The sequence below is a fragment of the Lampetra planeri genome, chromosome 20 (assembly GCF_965212315.1).
Source record: "Lampetra planeri chromosome 20, kcLamPlan1.2.h2, whole genome shotgun sequence".
Taxonomy (NCBI): Eukaryota; Metazoa; Chordata; class Hyperoartia; order Petromyzontiformes; family Petromyzontidae; genus Lampetra; species Lampetra planeri.
In genome coordinates this window covers 1,270,138-1,290,290 of record NC_136126.1, presented here as the reverse complement: position 1 = coordinate 1,290,290, position 20,153 = coordinate 1,270,138, and the positions used below count along the sequence as shown (strand labels likewise).

General features: G+C 56.0%; 1 protein-coding gene across 2 annotated transcripts; it reads left to right on the top strand.

Moving 5' to 3' along the window:
* The first annotated feature begins 1,072 nt into the window (after positions 1-1,072).
* On the top strand, positions 1,073-19,935 carry LOC144724253 (gelsolin-like). 2 transcript variants are annotated; one of them, XM_078603226.1, is made up of 17 exons: positions 1,073-1,177; positions 7,840-8,054; positions 8,564-8,718; positions 9,520-9,681; positions 10,140-10,289; positions 10,579-10,668; positions 11,379-11,511; positions 12,223-12,311; positions 12,801-13,016; positions 13,614-13,735; positions 14,550-14,640; positions 15,152-15,322; positions 15,824-16,001; positions 17,710-17,831; positions 18,088-18,165; positions 18,292-18,352; positions 18,844-19,935. In XM_078603226.1, the coding sequence occupies exons 2-17, from the start codon at positions 7,859-7,861 to the stop codon at positions 19,005-19,007; spliced, it is 2,178 nt and encodes a 725-aa protein (XP_078459352.1). In that variant the 5' UTR covers positions 1,073-1,177; positions 7,840-7,858; the 3' UTR covers positions 19,008-19,935. The 2 variants fall into 2 exon arrangements, with proteins under 2 accessions (XP_078459352.1, XP_078459353.1); XM_078603227.1 differs by lacking the exon at positions 1,073-1,177 and adding an exon at positions 4,593-4,614.
* Positions 19,936-20,153: the final 218 nt, after the last annotated feature.

Below are 20,153 nucleotides of genomic sequence, written 5' to 3'. Positions count from 1 at the left end.
CTATAGGTGTATACGCCAGTCTATGGATCATGTACGTGTATGGGAGTCTATGGGTCTCGGTGTAAGTCGATGGTAAAACTAAATTGCTGCTTGTTTGCCAGAGCTCGATTCTGCAACATCTCATGGGAAGTAATCATCAGCGTCATTGTGCGGAACACAAGCATCAGTATAATCATCGTGTTGCCTACGTCCCGTGACCTGCACAGACCTGATGGTACATCACCACTCCATCAGCCACGCAGTCTCGTCGGTGGCTTCGTGTAGTCAGCATTGGTGTAATACATCAGCAGAGTCGGGATTCTCACAACCAATGCTGCCAAACTTCGAGGACCCCTCTACCGAAGTTTGGCCGAGATAAGGGAGGAACGATGTGAGCCCTGGCTGGGGCTTGAACTCATGTTTGTAGCGCGGTGTGCTCACCGCTGCGACATTTACACACTGACACATTCGCATCGACCACTACACCCAAAGACGAAGATCCCCCGTGTAGCCTTTACCAGACTGTACACACACTCACCACACCGCACACACACTCACCACACACACTCACCACACACACTCACCACACACACTCTCACCACACACACTCACCACACACACACGCCACACACACACACACCAGACACAGACACTCACCACACACACTCTCACCACACACACTCTCACCACACACACCACACACACACGCCACACACACACACCAGACACTCACCACACACACCACACACACACTCACCACACACACACACTCACCACACACACTCACCACACACACACTCACCACACACACACTATCACCACACACTCTCACCACACACACACTCACCACACTCACCACACACACTCACCACACATAACACACTCTCACCGGACACACACTCACCACACTCACCACACACACTCACCACACACACACACTCACCACACACACACACACTCTACAGACACACACACTCACCACACACACACACACTCACCACACACACACTCACCACACACACACACTCTCTACAGTCGGGGCGGTTCCTCGACGAGGGTGTGGTTGTGACACGTCAGACCCAATACCAGCCACCCCTCCCCCTTCGGTACACACATATATAAATGAAGGGGGGTCTCCCCACCCTCTCGTCACCGTCGCTGCACTGCAGGTATCGCTCCAGTGCCCTGCGTGTTACAGGTATGTGCGCAGGCGATCACACGTACAGGAACATGTGTGTAGTGTGTGTGTGTGCAGTACACCATACACACAGAGACATGCATACACACACAATGTGCGCAGGCGATCACACGTACAGGAACATGTGTGTAGTGTGTGCAGTACACCATACACACAGAGACATGCATACACACAATGTGTGCAGTACATATACCATGTGTGTAGTATGTGTGTGTGCAGTACACCATACACACAGAGACATGCATACACACAATGTGTGCAGTACATATACCATGTGTGTGCAGTACACCATACACACAGAAATACAAAGACGCACCCGTATAGCTACAACACACTGTTGGGGCAAGTGCTGTTTGTGAGCACCTATCAAAGGTGGCCAGCACCACGTCCGGCCATCTTAGTCTTCCCCGGTGCTCATGTTTTACTCATTTACGACTGAGTCTACCTAGCAGAGGCTCACGACCTGTGCACATACTACTCGCTCACACACACAGACACACACACTCACACACACAGACACACACTCATACACACAGACACACACTCGTACACACCGACACAGACACACACTCATGCACGCGACAAAAGGTCCTCTGTTAAATTCCCCTTACCGGCGTGCACAAGTGAATGCTGTAGAGTTCCACACGTGCACTCCGAAACGCACCCAACAGCAACTCCCATTTGCCACGGTGACGTTACCGCGGCGTTCGTGCCAGGCTAGGTGCACACAACAAATATATTTTTGGGCGCACACAGACAAAGATCCCCGTGTAGCCTGTAACATACTGTAGGGGCAAGTGCTGTTAGCGAGTAGCACATGAGGAGGTGGGTGGCCAGCACCCGCCCGGCCGCCTTTGTCTCCCCAGTGGCGATGTTTACGCACCGCGCCAGGTACTCGTTTGAGGCTGACACACGCACACTCGAGATAACGACTCCCTTCATCTCTATGATGTTGTTTAGAGAGCGCCTGTCAGGGCAACACAACGATGGGTGTGGTGAAGACCACGCCCGGCTCTTTTAAACATTGACAAAGTCAAAGATCCCCCGTGTGGCCTGAACAGACCTTTGGGGCAAGTGATGTAGCCCATACGAAGGCCGGCACGGCACACGAGGGGGTGGGTGGCCAGCGCCACGCCCGGCCGCCTTTGTCTCCCCGGTGGCGGTGGCGGCTCGTGCCATGTCCACGAGGTGGGGCTGTTGTGAGTGGCCTCTGACAACCTCGTCATGTTATCGGCCTTCCCCGTGAAAGTGATGTAGCCGCCTTCTCTTCCAAACAACAGAGCAGTCCAAACGCTGCCCCCATGACCCCCAGGTTCCCTTTGACAATGCCAAGAGCCTACAGGACAATTCAAGATGGGCTGGCACGACAACTTAGCCAAGGCGCGAGGGAACCACACAAGTGAATTCTGCGTTGCACATCCACACTGCAGCCTGGCATGTCTAACATCGCAGCTCTGGCGAAATGTCCTCACGGGATGCTTTCCCCCGGTCGCATGAGGGCTGGCTGATATCGATGTTCGGTTGATCGGGACCCAATTGCTTGACATTCAACTTCTCCTGCATCGTCATCCTTTCGAAGTGAACACTTAGAAGTGACTCCGCACTGTTCGTTGCTAATTCTTCCTTCCCTGCACTGCTCACCGCTGCTGTTGTTTCCTCCTAGAGCAAGCAGCGTGTAGACGGTGCTCATTTAGGACTCGACAGACCTAGAGGGAGTCCCCACCATCTCAGATCTACACGTCAGGTCACGACAGCCGAGCAGTGAAAGAGCCTGGAACAGCCCTTGGAGGGGTGATCGCCACCACCCATGAGTGCTGTGTAGGATGATGGGTGTAGGATGATGGGTGTAGCGGGCACTGCGGGCAGTAGAGGGTGGTGCAGAGCCAGCTTGCAACCCGTACTCACCCGGTTGGTGGAGTCTGGTCAAATACCCTCTCGGCCCACGAGGCGCTGTGTGAGGGCCGTCATCTAGCAGTGGATTTACAAAGAGCAGTAAATGCGTGACCCAAATATCTAATGACCTCGCGTAAAGGGGAATCACCAAATATGGACGAGTGAAACTTTGCATAAGTGCATAAGCAAAGTTATTTTCCAGGTGGTGTTTAACATTTATAATAATTTTACTGGATTATAGAATAAATAAATAGATTTAAACACGTGCAGGCACCAATAGACTCGATTTTGACTTCGATATTTGGTGAGGGGACGGGGTGTTAACTTTGTCTCTCGCATTCGAAATCGCGGGTGAATATAGTTTTAGTTTTATCTTAACTGTACTAAAAATAAGTTAATCAAGGTGTCCAGTTTGGTGTTAATAGGGGTGCAATTATTCAGATTCCCGATTTCAGCTAATTATGTTTACTTAATGTTGCTGGTGAGGGGAGACGCGAACCCCCAGCGTACAAGAGGCACCAGCGTCATCGCAATCCATCATGACCCTGCGATGCCACATTCATGCTCACTCCTGCACATCGACTGATCCCGTCGCTCCATCTCCGCGGTGATAGCCCTCCCAGGAGAAGTTCTATACTTTGGCTGCCATTCCGAAACCATTCTCGTCTATCTGTGGGTGCCAGCGTGGCGAGATGTTAACTACTTCGCCGGGTATGCACTGGGTCGTTGGGATCTATCCCGACCCCGACGCCTGTATATTTGGAGTTTCCGTATCTCTCTGCCCGTGATCGAGTGGACTTTTTCTCTCCACATTTACCAATATACGTTTAGAGTATTTGGCTTCTATAATTGTCCACGTGATAAGCCACTTTGTGGAGCTATCATTTGTGGCCAGGTCGCTTCTGAAAAAGAGCTATACAGCTCAGTGGGCCTTACCTGGCAAAATAACAAAAGTCTTTCTTTAGCCCCAACGTGTCCTGGCCAAGCCCACGTAAGCAATGTGATGCATGCGATTTGCATTTCGTCGCTGATGTATTGCATAACTCAGAAAATCATGGAAATTGCATTTTATGTTTTAGCCAATCCTCATTTTTCTTCAGCTATTGCACCGATATATTGTGGACTTTTTGTATGTATTTCTCCTATACACACAAGGAGCTGCGTCTCACCTCGAGAGCAAGTGAGGCCAACTCGAGCCAAATAATTTTGGGCCGTCCCATAAACATTAGGCAATGATTGACATGGTAAATCAAAACGTTAAATTATTCCATCGCCGTACGTGAGCCAAATGTTATTCTAACTTTTCCCCGGGCACTGGAACGACAAGTTGGGACAAACAAGGCAGACAGGGGCCCAGACAGGGGCCCAGACAGGGGCCCAGACAGGGGCCCAGACAGGGGCCCAGATAGGGCCCCGTTGGTTGCTGTGGTTGTGTGGCATTGGGTGCCAGAGCCGTGGGCCCTCAAACCTGGCGCACGCCCCCCCCCCACCCCGCAGGCGTCCCCTGACAAGGGATAGGCTCCGCGTGACAGCCGGCTGAACAGGTAACTTTAGAGCAGGTGATGTATTGTAGGTGCCCCAGGGGGGGGGGATAATAACTCCCAATACCAGGAGGGGGAGTGTCTCCTTTGAATGCATTGTCTTAATTGAGTGAATTATTATTATTATTATGCAACAGACTGAAACGTTTCATGTCCCGGAGAGACTTACAGGTTTCCCAGGGCAGCAGCCACCTCGACAAGTGGGCGATGCCAGGCAAACCTGGCCAGGTGGCAACCGGGCAGGGTGGGGGGGGGACTGTGGGGTTAGGGGGTGTGGGTCGCTTATACTTAACCAGCGTCGGGTGGGGAGTTGGGCGACTCCCCGCGTGACCTGCTGAGCCAGGAGATTGCCACTCCCGCCAGGAGAGAATGAAAGAAAGCCCCTCAAGGTGCCGTGCACAGCCATTGTCAGGCTCTCACGGAGCCACCCCCTCGTCTGTCTCATAGACGACAGAAACTCGCTCACGAGATTCGATGCCAGCAGCTGCGGTGCTCGGCAGCTCGTCGGTGCATTGGGATTTGACGCCGCCCGTAGAGCGCAAGCGCTTTCGCCGCGATGGGGGCGTGGGGTGACAATGCTGCCGTGCTTTTGCATTTTTTGTTGTTGTGACGTTCTGACCCCACATCGTATCTACAGGATCGGGGCTTACGGGAGGCAGGGAGCCTCACAGATTCGGGTTACAGCAGCGCTGAGAACCGGTTGGCTGGGTTGTTCCACAATAATTCACCTGGACCACACCACCCTCGCAACACCCACTTACAACAAGCTCGTATAACACAGCCGTGCAGTGCACGCGACACACGCATGTAACACACCGTACAGCAAGTGTATATAAACACATCCCATGCAACACGCGCGTACGCTGCACATTCATGCAGCACACACACATTCTCCCATTCAACATGAACACACACCCATACAACTCGCACACCCATTCAACATACACTATGAACGTACATGCACACTCACTCCTACACCTAGACAACATGAGCACACTCAGGGCCATACAACATCTGAATCCACCATACAACATGCGAACCCACACACACACACTGGACTGTAACAGCTCTGGGCTGCCCGAGACAAAACTCCGTGCTCAATCCCCCCATACCTGTCTTCACTATCGACGACTTGCAGCTCAGCACACGGCAGATGCCTGCGCAGCGCGACTCGCGACCTCCTCTCGATACCAAGATCCAGGACGGTCACGTCCATGCGCCGCTTCTCGGTGGCTGTCCCTACAGTCTGGAGCGCCATCCTTCTGCACATTCGCAACATCCGCTCAATCGTCTCCTTCAAGAGAAACTTTAAAACTCCCCTCTACAACCACGCTTTCGAGTGACTCTGAGCTTGGCTCCGCGCCTCTGAGTTGCGGCCGTTACATCAGTAAATTTGCGCGCGTTATAAATTGCATTATTATTATTAATCCACTGCCGGATGAAATGCCTCCCCGAGCCGTCGCCACCACTCGCGATCCCGCGGTGCGCCCGGCACCGCGTTGCGCACGAGCCGATTTCACCGCTCCGTCTCCCGCGGTCGACGTGACCCCTCGGGGTCGCGTTGCATTCCTTGGCTGCCGCTCCATCGACGTTCTCGACCGTCGCTTTACTTGCTCGCTCGCGCAGCGCGCTGACAGAGCCCCGCGCGCCCATTTAGGAATGTGGAATTTCCACCGTTGGCTCCTCGGTCTGTCGTCCAGGAGAGGTGGGCGCCACCTCGACGCCCATCCGAGCAAGAACATGGCTCGGATGGCTTCTTTAACGAAGAGCGTTGAGCCTCTCACTTGGCTGGCGCCGTGACTTGGCGGGGGGGGAGTGGCGACCCCCGACACGACCCCCAGGCGATGTGGCTCTGGACCCTGCCGCACCGCGGTGAGGGTGACAACCACAAACCCGACAACATTCCTGTCTCGCTGCACCGCCAGGGACCACATGCATTCAAGTCTCAATCTGCTCTTCATTCCAACATTATCAATATTATTTATTCTGACAAGTTTACTCAATCGGGATTTAAAATTCGGTACTTTATTGATAATTTATTCAGCAAATAAGTCTCATTCATCAGTTGTGTTCACACTTGTGCCATGAAGCAGTGCAATTGCCTGAAACGTCGCCGATTATGTATTTATCCTTTTAAAGCTACACATGCACACGGTGTTATTGATGAAGGTGTGAAGGTTGTTAATTGTTCTTGTGCACCGCTGCCAATGAGGCGGCAGCAGCAGCAGCGTCACCGAAAATCAGACGGCTACCATCGCCCACACGCTCAGCTATTCGCGTGAGAAGGGACTACTTCCTTTGTGCAAATTGTTCCACCTTACGCCGAGTGAGTGAACAAACCCTGTGTGGATGCAGCAATATAAAATGAGACGATGGTAATTCTTGAGTAGAAGAATCATAACAATTCTGCGTGAAAGAGTAACAATCCCCAGTTCGCACATTCCAATCGCATTCGATGGAAAGAAATCGCTTCTCACCGTACGTGATTTGATACACCTACTGAGCTTTGGCAACTTCTGGTAGAGCCCGGCTGCTGGCTGCTGCTGCCGCTTTGCCCGTGGTTCCTCGCCAACCGTGACAGATGTAATTTAAAATGAACGACGATGCTATATACGTATAAAAACTCTTTGGTTCTTTCGGTAAAGTCACGGAGAAAATAAAATCAAATAATAATAGAATACGACGTTTCGGTTGCAACACAAGCAACCATCATCCGGTAAGACTGAATGATAAAACACAGACACGGGGACAGCACAGGCAGAGAGAGATGCACACAAAGACAGTGCCAGCTCCACTCGGAGCCTGGGTCCAAAACCAGGTTTTTCAGCCACCCGTGACGAAACCTCATTCTCCTGCATAGTTGAGTCGACGGTGCCAACCCACTCGCCAAAAGTAACCCACCGCATTCATTCCATGTGGATTTCACCGTATCCTGCTTATTCTGAGAATCAATCATCGTGGTTTGATCGCCATGGGACAACCGCAGGTTACACCCCCCCCCCCCATCGCCGCACCCCTTGCGCGATTCCTGGGTCCGCTGAAATACAAACCCACTTGCTGTACTGCTATCGCCTGGCCCAGCTCTCCACGTGATCCTCCAACCCTCGCTTCCATGGCGCACGGTCGCAAGGGGTCCTCCCGGCCATCCCCACAGCTTCACGGCCCACATCTCATCGTCTCGTTCCATCTCCCTCCCCTCACGTCCTCCCCCGTCCTGTTGACCCCCAGAACTCCCTGACCTGAAGCCATGGTGCTGCACGCGGGGTTCAAGGGCGCGGGCCAGGAGGCGGGGCTGCAGGTGTGGAGGGTGGAGAAGCTGAGTCCCGTGGCCGTGGCGCGCAACCAGTACGGCAACTTCTTCACGGGGGACGCCTACGTGGTGCTCGACAGCGTCGAGACGAAGCGTGGCGCTGCCCTGCAGTACAGCCTGCACTTCTGGCTCGGTGCGTGGGTCCCCTGTCACCCCTCCCCCGTGTCTCTCCCCCCCCCCCCCCAACTCATGTCCCTGTCTCCACTCAACTCCCCGTGTCCCCACCATGCCTGCCCCCACTGGACATCTGTGAAAAAGTGTCCATAATAGAATTTTTTTTGGGTTCGATCGCGTAAATATAAATGTGTCGTTATACCCGCCACCACACGTAAACAGAATCGTGCAAATTCGTTACTAGTTCAACACACCGGTGTGTTGGAGAGTAAATACATCCACAACATTTACGATGTATTTACGCGACATAACCCAAAAACCTCTACAATGGATAATATTGGTCGCATAAGCCTACGTGTTAAACTGTAACAAAGAGCTTTATAGCTCATCGCATTCCTCCAGTGTAAATAAATATTTGGATTCTGAGATAGCGAGGTCTCAGGATGAGTCCGGTGCAGATACACAACTCGCATTATATTATGTCTCCGTGTGTCCCCCCGTGTGTCCCCACGTGTTTCCCCGCCGCAGGTAGCGAGTGCTCTCAGGACGAGTCCGGCGCTGCTGCCCTGCTCACCGTGCAGCTGGACGACTCCCTGGGGGGGCGGCCCGTGCAGTACCGCGAGGTGCAGGGACACGAGTCCAACTCGTTCCTCTCCTACTTCAAGGGCGGCATCAAGTACAGGGTGCGTGCCCGCCCGCTCGCTCGCTCGCCCTCCCGTTTTGCACTCCCGCAGCGATACGCTGGCGCCTTGTCCCACGAGGTTGCACGATGTCGCGCCCGCCGGTATACGTCGCCAACTGGGACGTGGATCAATCCGGCCACCTTTCTGGAGGGCGAGTCCCGAACGGCAACGCAACGTCACGCTCAAGTTTCAATTCGCGTTGGACGATCGTCACGAGAAGTCATTGTGACCCCCCCCCCCCCCAACGTTACAAAAACAACGATCTCCCAGGTAGTCTATATCAGATTGTTGGGGCAAGTGCTGTTAGTGAGCAGCACCTATGAAAGCCGACAGGGCGCACGAGGGGGTGGGTGGCCAACACCATGCCCAAGCGCCTTTGTCTCCCTGATGTTTACACAGCACACCGGGTACTCATTGAAGGCTGAGTCGACCTAAGGTAGGCCCAGACCCGGTTCGGATACGCGCCACTGTGATTAATCGTAAGCGGGAATCAAATTCGCGTTGTCGGGTTCGTAGCGCGGCACGCTAACCGCTCTGCCATTGCTCCCCGTATACCCATTCGACGACAACGACAACAACAACCGCCATTCACCACTAAGTGGTGGTGACGTCACCACGGCGCTTGTGCCAGGCTATGTGTCCTTAATGGCCACGTGAAGTGTCGAACGCCTACTGGCAGGAGGTCACGGGAGTTGACTGACTGACGGACTCGGTTGGACAGCCGGGCCTGAGCAAATTACGCCGTCGGCCCGAGCTGGACGACGTTCATCGCAAGCAACGCCTCTGACCCCTCCCGTGCAGGCGGGCGGCGTGGCCTCGGGCTTCAAGCACGTGGTGCCCAACCTGGCGGACGTGAAGCGGCTGCTGCACGTGAAGGGGCGGCGCACGGTGCGCGCCACCGAGGTGCCGCTCTCCTGGGAAAGCTTCAACCAGGGGGACTGCTTCATCATCGACCTGGGGGCGGTGAGGATGGGCACGCACAAAGACAAAGTTCCCGCCGGAATAGCCTGTAACAAGGCCTCTGGGGCAACTGCTGTTTGCGAGTAGCACCTGTGAAGGCCGGAACAGTGGTCAGCACTGCGCCCAGCTGCCTTTGTCTCCCAAGTGGCGATGTTTACACCGTACCAGGTTGAGACTGAATCGATCTAGGGGAGGCCCAGGACCGTTTCAGATAATCGCTACCGCCGGTGTTGGTGGCCGTGAGCGGAAATCGAACTCGAGTCGCCGGATTTCTAGCACATCGCGTTAACCGCAACGCTGCCGCTCCCCTTACAAGGACACACAAACTCGCGCCCGCACACACACACACGCGCAGATGAACACTTGCACAGAGACTTGCAGATTGCAAAAGACTTTATAATAAAGCGGTCCTCGTTTTACTGACCTGGGGGGGGATGATTGCTCGCGGTCTCCCTGCACAGAACATCTACCAGTGGTGCGGCTCTAACAGCAACCGGTTTGAGAAGCTGAAGGCGACCCAGGTGGCCAAAGGGATCCGCGACGAGGAGCGAGGAGGTCGCGGAAGCATCGAGATCATCGACGAAGGCTCCGAGCCTGCAGCCGTCCTCGAGGTGAGGCTCCCCGGGAAGGTCGGGTCAACCCGAAGGGTTCGGTTGACGAGAGGCTGGGATTGGCCGTGGCGGCGTGCACCACGGGGATGCGGCGACGAGGGCCTCTCGCGGCCGCACGAGCTCGGACGGACCGTGGCGTCGCACGGCCGTCGCGGCGAGAGAAGGAGCCGTTTTGGGGGGAGGACTTCATCCAGCAGTGGACGGGTCACGGCTGCTGCTGGTGCTGTTGATGGTGGCGGTGACTGGCGGTGACGGTGGCGGTGACTAGTTTATGATTTTCGACCTCCAGGTGCTCGGCGCGAAGCCTTCTCTCCCGGCCGCCAGCGAGGACGACGACCAGGTGGACCTGTCCAATCGGGGCTCGGCCAAGCTCTACAAGGCGAGCGCACGGCGACCGCTGACCAGCTGCCGCTCTCGATAGCGCCAGCGCGCTCGCTCCGTCTGTGCGCGTGTCGCGGGGGAAGGGTCGGGGGTCACGGTAACGCTAGCACGGAGCGTCCACGGAACCATCGCGTAAAGCTGCGTTGCTCTTGGGGACCACCTCGTTCTGCGATAGCCACCCTCACCCCCCTCACTGTGGCAACCTCCTCTCCTTCTGCTGTGCTGCTCCCGCTGGCTCCGTGCGAGCACCCCACCGCGGTGGTGTCGTTCGCTCCGTCCATCCGTGACGGGAGATGGAGGCACGGAACACCCGTTAAAGATGGTCCGATACATAAAACCAAGCGTTCGTATGACGTCGTCTTGCTATCGACGATTCGCCCCGTTCAGTTGGTGGAAGTTAATGATTGTTTTGCCCGGAACCTGGCGCTAGAAGCCAGCAGTCAAGCGGCTAAACCCGTCGCGTGTGCCGCGTGATGCCGTACCGTTGCGCGGCTTCAACAGCAACGTCATCATCGCGGACTCGGTATTTCCGAGGGCAACCGCGCGTGACGCGGTTTTACACAAAACCCTGCATTATGTGTGATTTTTCATCCTTGTTTTTTCCACACTCCCCCTTAACGGAGACCCAGAGAGTTCATCCAAACGCCCCCCTCTCTCTCTCTCTCTGCCACCCCCGCCGCCGCCACTCTCGCTCTCACCTGCGCGCAGGTGTCGGATGCCGCGGGGGGGCTGGTCACGTCCGAGGTCGGAGGTCAGAGTCCGTTCCGCCAGGAACTCCTGCAGAGCGGCGACTGCTTCATCCTCGACAACGGAGGAGGGGGGCGCATCTTCGTGTGGAAGGGTAAGCGGCGGCACGGGTGGAATGCGGGTCACATCGATCGATTTAGATTCATTACAAAAAGTTAATTATTCCCCCCCACAACCCCCATCGAGTGATATCTGTCAAATTATGACATCGCAGGATTGCAAGAGGTCGTGGCAGTGGTGGCTTGGGGAGGCCTTAATCCAGAAATGGATTTCACGTGGCAAATGACGATGGTGATGATGATGTTGTGCTATTGGTGCCGTGTCACGAGACTAAGAAGTCATTCAGATCTCTCGCACAGCAGCGTAACCAATCGCGGTAGAGAATCCCAACCAATCGTAGATGTGCATTCCTTGAGCCAGGGCCGATGTAAATCACGCTACGGCGCACCTCCACTGGAATGGAACTGGTAAGGAGCAGGGAAGGGTGGAGGAAGAGGAGCAGAGAGGGGGGGGGGGGGGTGGAGGTAGTGGAGAAGGCAGCGAATGCAGAGGGGGGGGAGCAGTCAAGCATGGAGGTGATCAGACGGTGATGGGAGCAGTATAGAAGGGACAGATGGAGAGGAAATGGGATAGGAGGAGGAGAAAAGAGAGGGATGGAGAGAGGGAAAGGAGAGCAGAAAATATGGCAGGGAGGATGGGCAGGGATGGATGGAGGGAGTGGAAGGGAAGCGGGAGGAGGGAGAGATGAGCGGCGGGGGGGTGGAGGGAGTCACGTGGGTCGTGGGTCGCGTGTCGCGTGGCCCAGGCCAGGAGGCGAGTGCCGAGGAGCGCAAGGCCTCCCTGCAGGCTGCGGAGGCGTTCATCGCGCGGATGGGGTACGCCAAGCACACGCAGGTGAGAGGCCACGCACCTGTGTGTTGCATCCATGACACCGTGTGGACATTTCGACATCACAGCGACAGTGATTTACATTGGTGTGTGTGTCTTTGTGTGTGTGTGTGTTTAAACTATTAGTATAATTGCATGGAATGGCAGGATGTCTCCTGGCTAAAATGAGTGGTGCTGATTTACATTGGTTGTCGTGGGCCAGTGGTGGAAATTCTACATTCCCATGGTGGTGACCAGCCTATCCAGAGGACAACCACTTTACTCACTCACTCGTGCATCCTCACACCTACCAATGTACTGACCCACTCACCAACTCGCCCACCTCTCATATCCCACTGCTCACTCACCCACCAACTCAATGAATGACTTGCCCACTCATCCACCCACCCACTCCCAAAAACCCACCCACTCTGAAACCCAACTTGCTCGCCGACTCGCCCACCGAACGACTCGCTCGCCCACGCCCTCGCCCGCTCGCCTATGCCCCCACCGCAGGTGCAAGTGCTGCCCGAGGGAGGGGAGACGCCGCTCTTCAAGCAGTTCTTCAAGAAGTGGCACAGCCCCGGGGACTCGACGGGGCCCGGCGCTGTCTACACCGTGGGCAGCGTCGCCCGCATCCAGCAGGTGCCCTTCGACGCCTCCACCCTGCACTCCAGCCCCGCCATGGCCGCCCAGTACGGCATGGTGGACGACGGCAAGGGAGAGGTTCAGGTGAGCAGGGGGGAGGGGGTGGGGGTGAAGGGGGGGGTAACGGGACACGACAGAGGCTGCTGTTGACCTCGCCCGCGCGATCCCCCACCAACGCTGCCTCGCCCATTCAGTCACCAAGGCACCCACTCACTCACTCAACCCCTAGCCCACCCACCTACCCTCCCGCCCACTTTCCTACCCAACCACCCACTGCTCAACCACCGACCCAATAGCCCACGCACTCGCCAATTCACCAAATACAAATATCCCATTTACTAACTTACCCAACCACCCACCCGCTAACCAATAGCCCACTTGCTCGCCCACCCGCCCACCCAATAGCCCACTCAACCACTCGCCCACTTACCACTCGCATGATGGGATATGAGAGGTAGGTAATAATAACAGAATTGTCTCGGTGGTAGTGCTTCCCTATAGAAATAAATCGCATCATTATGCACAGAAACGCCTAAAAAGACACAGACACACACGCATATTGTACATAACAGACATACACACATTCATGCCTTCCTACCCACGCATGAACGTACATGCGCACACGCACACTCGCGGAGCCACTGATCCGCCAACCCCCAACTCGCTGTCCGGGCCGACCAGGTGTGGCGCATCGAGGGCCTGGACAAGGTGTCCGTGGATCGCGCCACCTACGGACAGTTCTACGGCGGAGACTGCTACATCATCCTGTACACCTACAAGACGGGACAGATCATCTACACCTGGTGAGCACCGCCACCTCCAACCACAAACGTGCTGTCGACTAGAGCGGCAGGGTGGTGGCGGTGCAGCGGGGGCAGCGCCTGTGCCCCGCAGCAAAAAGGGACCTGGGCTCTTTTCTCGACTTGGGCGCCTCCTCCGAGGGTGTAGTTTGGACTAGTCTGGAACGCTCATCCTTCCGATATTAGGAAGCCACTGGAGCTATGCAATTTGAAATCATGTAGATTGAAAAATTATTTCTTTAGAAATGCTTTTTGTGTTTAGTTTGTCCTTCCCCTGCACCTCTGATTAGCATGGTTGGCTATGTACGGTGCGAAAGAAGTTCTACAGTACATGCACACACGTGTACACTCTCCCCCCTGTTCTGCGTGGGTGTTCTACGGGTTCTCCGGTTTCCTCCCAGAGCAAAAAAAAAAACCTAAAAAACAAAACATATAAAGTAGCCGGTATTAGCCAAACATCCCAATGCTGAACATTGACCTCAAATTACTCAATTGGGATTGTACACAGCAGCAGCAGCAGCATCGCACCACCACTGCGAATCCACCGCAGACCATGCCCGTCTGTGAAACACGGCGCCTTCCTTCGGGATGGCAGATTTGTGCGAATACCATTGGTGCAAATGTTTCGCTTTCAGCGAGCGAGTGGGTGAGTCCGCTGTGTAGTGGGTTGGAGAATAGGTGGTTGCATGGGTGGTTGGCTGGGTGGGTGGTTGGCTGGGTGGTTGGATGGCTGAGTGGCACGAGTCAATCAGCTGGGTTGGAGGAGGAGTGGACGACGTGGTGACCCAGCGGCATTCTGCGTGCGCGCGTTGTCCAGGCAGGGCCTCAAGGCGAGCAGCGACGAGCTCGCGCGCTCCGCCTTCCTCACCGTGCAGCTCGACAACTCCCAGGGAGGATCGCCCGTGCAGGTGCCACGTACACCTCGCGCCACACAGAGACGGCTGACGCTGGCGCGGCAGGGCTGGAGGGGGTTCCCTTCGGCTGGACCGACCGCAGCAGGGCAATGGAACAGTTGTGATGACGTGCGAGTGATGCGAGGTGCTTTGAGGTGGCCGAGGCATGCGAGCAGTGGCCCCTGCGCGAGTCGTCCCTTGACACTGGCGGTGGAATTCACGAGTGAAGTTCACGGGAACGGCAACCATGGCGGTAGTGATAGAAGAGTGGGGTGAGTGAGGTGAGTGGATGAGTAAGACGGGTGGATACGTGAGTGAGTGGGTAGGTTGATGAGTAGGTAAGTAAGTGAGTGAGTGGGTGGGTAGGTGGATGAGTGAGTGGGTAGGTAGGTGAATGAGTGAGTAGGTAGGTCCTAAAGGGCAAGTCCTCGACGTGTGTGGAGGAGGAGGAATCGGCGAGCGTCATGACCATGATGACACCAACACACCGCCGCCGCGTGTCGTTCACCCCCCCCCCCTCCCCCAGGTGCGCGTCGTCCAGGGCTACGAGCCCCCCCACCTGCTGAGCCTGTTTGGGGGCAAGCCCCTGGTGGTGCACGCGGGGGGCACCTCCCGCAAGGGGGGGCAGAGCGCCAGCGGGGCCACGCGCCTCTACCAGGTGCGCAGCTCCGCCGCAGGGGGCCTGCGCGCCATCCAGGTGAGGAACCGGCACTCGATCACCCGGCGGCGGAACTGACGACGTCCACGTGATGGCTTCTACTCCTCCGCTATCGAACGACGACGACCGATGACGACCGACTGACGACGGTGAGCTGGACACGGCCCCGTGACAACTTCTACAGCGCACCGCGGACGGTTGGAACGGATTCGTGGGGCTGCCACACGCAGAGCGACGATCGATCAAAGGACGCCTGGCCCTGCCCTCCATCCCATATGAACCACGAGGATGTGCGGTGTTAGGGTCGTGGGGGTGGGGGGAGAGCAGTGGGCACGGTAGCAATGAACACGTGTCATTGCGCGGTACATCCAAGCTCCCCGGCATAGCCGGCCCGCACCGACCATCGAACCCCAGGAAACCTGCGTAATCCACCGGGGCGGGCCGCTGGACTCGAACCGCCGGGCCGGCGTGCCGTGCCGGCGCGGCCAACACCCGAGAGAGCGCGCCGACCGGCCCGTTGTGCCGCGTGACTCCCCGCAGGTGGTGCTGAGCGCCGCCTCCCTGAACTCGAGCGACGCGTTCGTGCTGCTGGCGGGCGGCAGCGCCACCGTGTGGAAGGGCAAGGGAGCCGAGAGGGCCGAGCAGGAGGCCGCCGCCTACGTCGCCAAGCTGCTGGGGGGTGGCGGGGTCAAAGATGTGGCTGAGGGGAAGGAGCCCGGTGAGTTGGGGGGGCGGGGGGGGGGGTAGGGGGAGGGGTGGGAAGGGGGGGCAGGGGAGGGGTGAGTTGGGGGGCTCGGCGGGGGACACGTGGGCAAGCCGAAAGCTGCTTTCTTTGCGGACCCCGCCCACTTTTATATAGAACCGCCCACTCAACCACTAGCACCACCCACTCAACTACCAGCCCCGCCCACTCAACCACTAGCACCACCCACTCAACCACTAACACCGCCCACGCAGGGAGCGATCTCCCTTCTCCTTGCATCAGGGGAGACAGAACCCAGTTAGTGTAGGGATAGGTCCATATGTAGTGGGTTCTACGGAGACACACACTTGAACTTGGAGGCAACACGTTTATTCTAAGACCACAACGGGGTAACTACATCACCGGGTCAGTCAGTAACCCACTGCCTGACCCATGATGCCGAGCGTAAATACTGAAGACCGAGGATCGAAGAGACGTAGCACCAACAGGTTCCATTCAGACAGCCACGATTGCTCTCGGGACCTCCCTTTTAGGCGTGGCCTCGCTCCGCCCTCGGCCACGCCCCTTTCTGGATCTTACCAGAAGGTTCTCGACCGAGCACCACGTGTCCTTCAAGCCACCCTTTGGGCCCCCTCGCTACCCTGTCCAGGCCACGTGCCCTCTCGGGTGCACCCAGACTGTCACTTGCCCTCTCTCTGACCGTCACCAGAACCATGCCCCCTAGTACCCAGTTCAACTCTTGTGACAATAGCTGGCGCTAAACGCCATAGTGACTCTATTTACGTCACTACACAACGTAATAATTTAATGATTAAGCAACACGAACAATACACGCATACCCCTTTGTAGTACAGGGGATGTGTGCCTGGAAAAGAGAGCACTAAGTGAATCAGCGCTACACGGGGTCAGTCTAGCATGGGGCCTATGGAGATGTGTTCTCCATAGGCCCTATGCATACGGCCAACACATTTGGACTTCATTGGGTTATTGGAACAATAATACAGATGATAAACATGACTTATAAATACTATTAATGGTACAAAAATGTTAAATAAGATAAACTGTATCGCCGGTGCATGGTGCGACTCTGATATGGTGAACTTGGCAGCTTGCGCCTGGTGGTGCAGTCCAATCTGTGACCCCCCCCTCTCCCCTTGTGAGTAGCGCAGTCCAATCTGTGACTTGACCCCCCCCCTTCCCCTTGTGTGAGTGGTGCAGTCCAATCTGTGACTTGACCCCCCCCTCTTCCCTTGTGTGAGTGGCACAGTCCAATCTGTGACTTGACCCCCCCTCTCCCCTTGTGTGAGTGGCACAGTCCAACCTGTAACTTGACTTCCCCCTCGAGTACGGATTTTGATCCTTGTGTTGATGTTTTGAATAAACTGTACATATATATTTTTAAATTCATTTCCCCCTGAGAACAAACGAATCAGCGCTGTACGCGGTATACGTGTAATATTTGTGGCACATTTAAAAATAAAAACAAATTCCCCCCCCCCCCCCCCCAATAGCCTTTAACAGACTCTGGGGGCACGTGCTGTTAGTGAGTGGCACCTATGAAGGCCGGCACGGCACACCACAGGGTCGGTGGCCAACTCCACGCGCGTCCACGTCTACACGCACTCTGTGACCACAACCCGCCCCACGTGGTGAAGTATGGTCAAATAATCCCCACGACCTCCCTCTCTCCCTCCCTGCCTCCCTCCGTCCGTCCCCGGCGCAGCGGAGTTCTGGTCGGCGCTGGGCGGTAAGAAGGAGTACCAAACGTCGCTGCGTCTCGCGTCGAGCATCTACGACCACCCGCCTCGCCTCTTCGCCTGCTCCAACAAGACCGGCCGCTTCCAGGCACGGCAGCCACCCCGCTTGCTGTGCTGCCGGATGACGACGATGATGACGATTATGACGCGATGACGACAATGATTTTGGCGGCGATGGCTACACACGTGGCCTGTCGAGTTGTTTGGTACGGTGTTGGGGTAGCGTGGTGTGGTGTGACGTTGTAGGGTGTGATGCGGTGTGACGTTGTGGGGTGTGACGCGGTGTCACGTGGGGCGTGACGCGGTGTGTGACGTTGCGGAGTGTGACGTCGTGCGGGTGACAGGTGGAGCAGGTGCCTGGGGACTTCACCCAGGAGGACATGGCCACGGACGACGTGATGCTGCTCGACGTGTGGGACCAGGTGAGCACTGCCTGGGGAGAGAGAGAGCGAGACAAACAAGATGCTGCAGTAAGAAACGATCTTTACCTCTGCTTCACCTTCCTCCTCACCCTCCTCCTTACCCCCTCCCCCTCCTCCCTCCCCCAGGTGTTCGTTTGGATCGGGAACGAGGCCAACGACAGCGAGAAACAGGAAGCTGAGAAATGCGGTGAGGATGACATCAACCCATCTCCACCGACACATCATCCCATCATCACCGACATCCCATCACCACCGACATCGCATCACCACCGGGACATCATCCCATCACCACCGACATTATCCCATCACCACTGAGACGTCACCACAACAACAACAACACGTGCATCCAGCCACCCTGCTGCTTTGTGTTGTAGGACAGAGTGGGAATGTGGTGCCCCCCGACTGTGCAGGAATCTCACAAGTAGCTCCGAGATCTCCACTTTCGTCTTCAACACGAAGCGGTGTGCCACTGCTCTGCGCAAGCAGAGTGAACCCCCCCGTACGCCCCCACTTACTGTCCGGTGCTGCGTTCATCTTGTGCCACACAGAGGCAGCTGCCACCTTTTGGCGGAGGGCACCCCAGAATGTATTGCATGGGGGGGGTGGGGGGGCTCGGCATGAACATCGTCGTTTGTGATTTCTTTGCAATCCCCTCGGGTTTTCGTTTCCCCGTCTCAGCCACATCGTACCTGGAGACGGACCCGTCGGGCCGCAGCAAGAACACCCCCGTGGTGGTGGTGAAGCAGGGGCACGAGCCCCCCACCTTCTCCGGCTGGTTCCTCGCCTGGGACCCCACCAAGTGGGACTCGGACCCCTTCGAGGCGATGAAGGCCTCCCTCTAAGTTCGTGACGGCCGCGACAGCCCGGGCCCTGTCCACAACCAGACTGGGGCCTACAATTCCTCGACTCCGCTACAATCTGCCACCTTTCCTGTCTCTGTTATCGGCAAGGGCCCTTTTTTGCATCCCCCTGCTCCGAATCTGTGCCGAAGGCCGAAAAAAACTGTTTTGAAAACTGCAGCAATGCCATCGAGTCTTTTTTTTATTCTATCGCTGTTTTTTTCTTCCACAAGCTCAATCGGGTTCGTGGTGCATTCCAGCCACGGTCGTCGTGGGCCCTGGCGGGATGTTCCATTGTGCGTATGTTGAGCACTTCACGTGCGTGGTCGAGAGCAGTGAATTGTGTGATTTGTCGTCATCATCAGGAGCAGCAGCCATGGTCTATCCACTGCTGGACGAAGGGCTCCCCACAGCATTGATCTAATCGCAAGTGTGTGCATACCAGCTGATCGCATAGCTCCATTTCTGCGGTCGTCAAACTCTCGGGCACCTTCTCTTCTTGGGCTGCCATTCAGTTAGCCGTCTTGACCATCGCGCTTCGTCACCATCAGCCATGATGTGCCCTCGCCAAATCCACCAACTTAAGAGTCAAGAGAGTCAATGTATTTTGTGTAATTCATGTGTTCCTCTGTCTCTCGGTGTAATTCCAAGTATGTGCCTCCTGTTTCTTCAGTGATGCTCATTTATTCATATTTCATTGGCCGCAGCCCCACATTACTTCACACGGGGTGAGCCATTCCCCACGCCAGGTACAATGGTGGTTGGGGGAGTTTGCTTGGACTGAACCATTCTTCGGAGAGGGGGTTGATGATGTGGTTACGATTGCTTGTCTGGAATTCATGGGGGCTGCTACAATTGGTATGGCTGTTGGAGAGTTTTCGTCTGCGTGTAAAACTGCCACTCGAGCAAAATAAAGAATACAAAAAAACAAGTTGGCTGCTGCTGCTGGTGTGTTTGTGTGACCAGGGCCTGGGTCAACGCAGGGACGTTTTGTGGGCTGCTGCATGGATACCGTGCAGGAGAAATTTCTAGTGCACTGGGAACGTCGGTTAGATGCCAACAAATGTTGAGGACTACTGCTATTGCGACTGCAGTGCAAACCAGGGCCTCAGATTTGTTTTAGCCTCCCACCCCCGAATATATAAACTA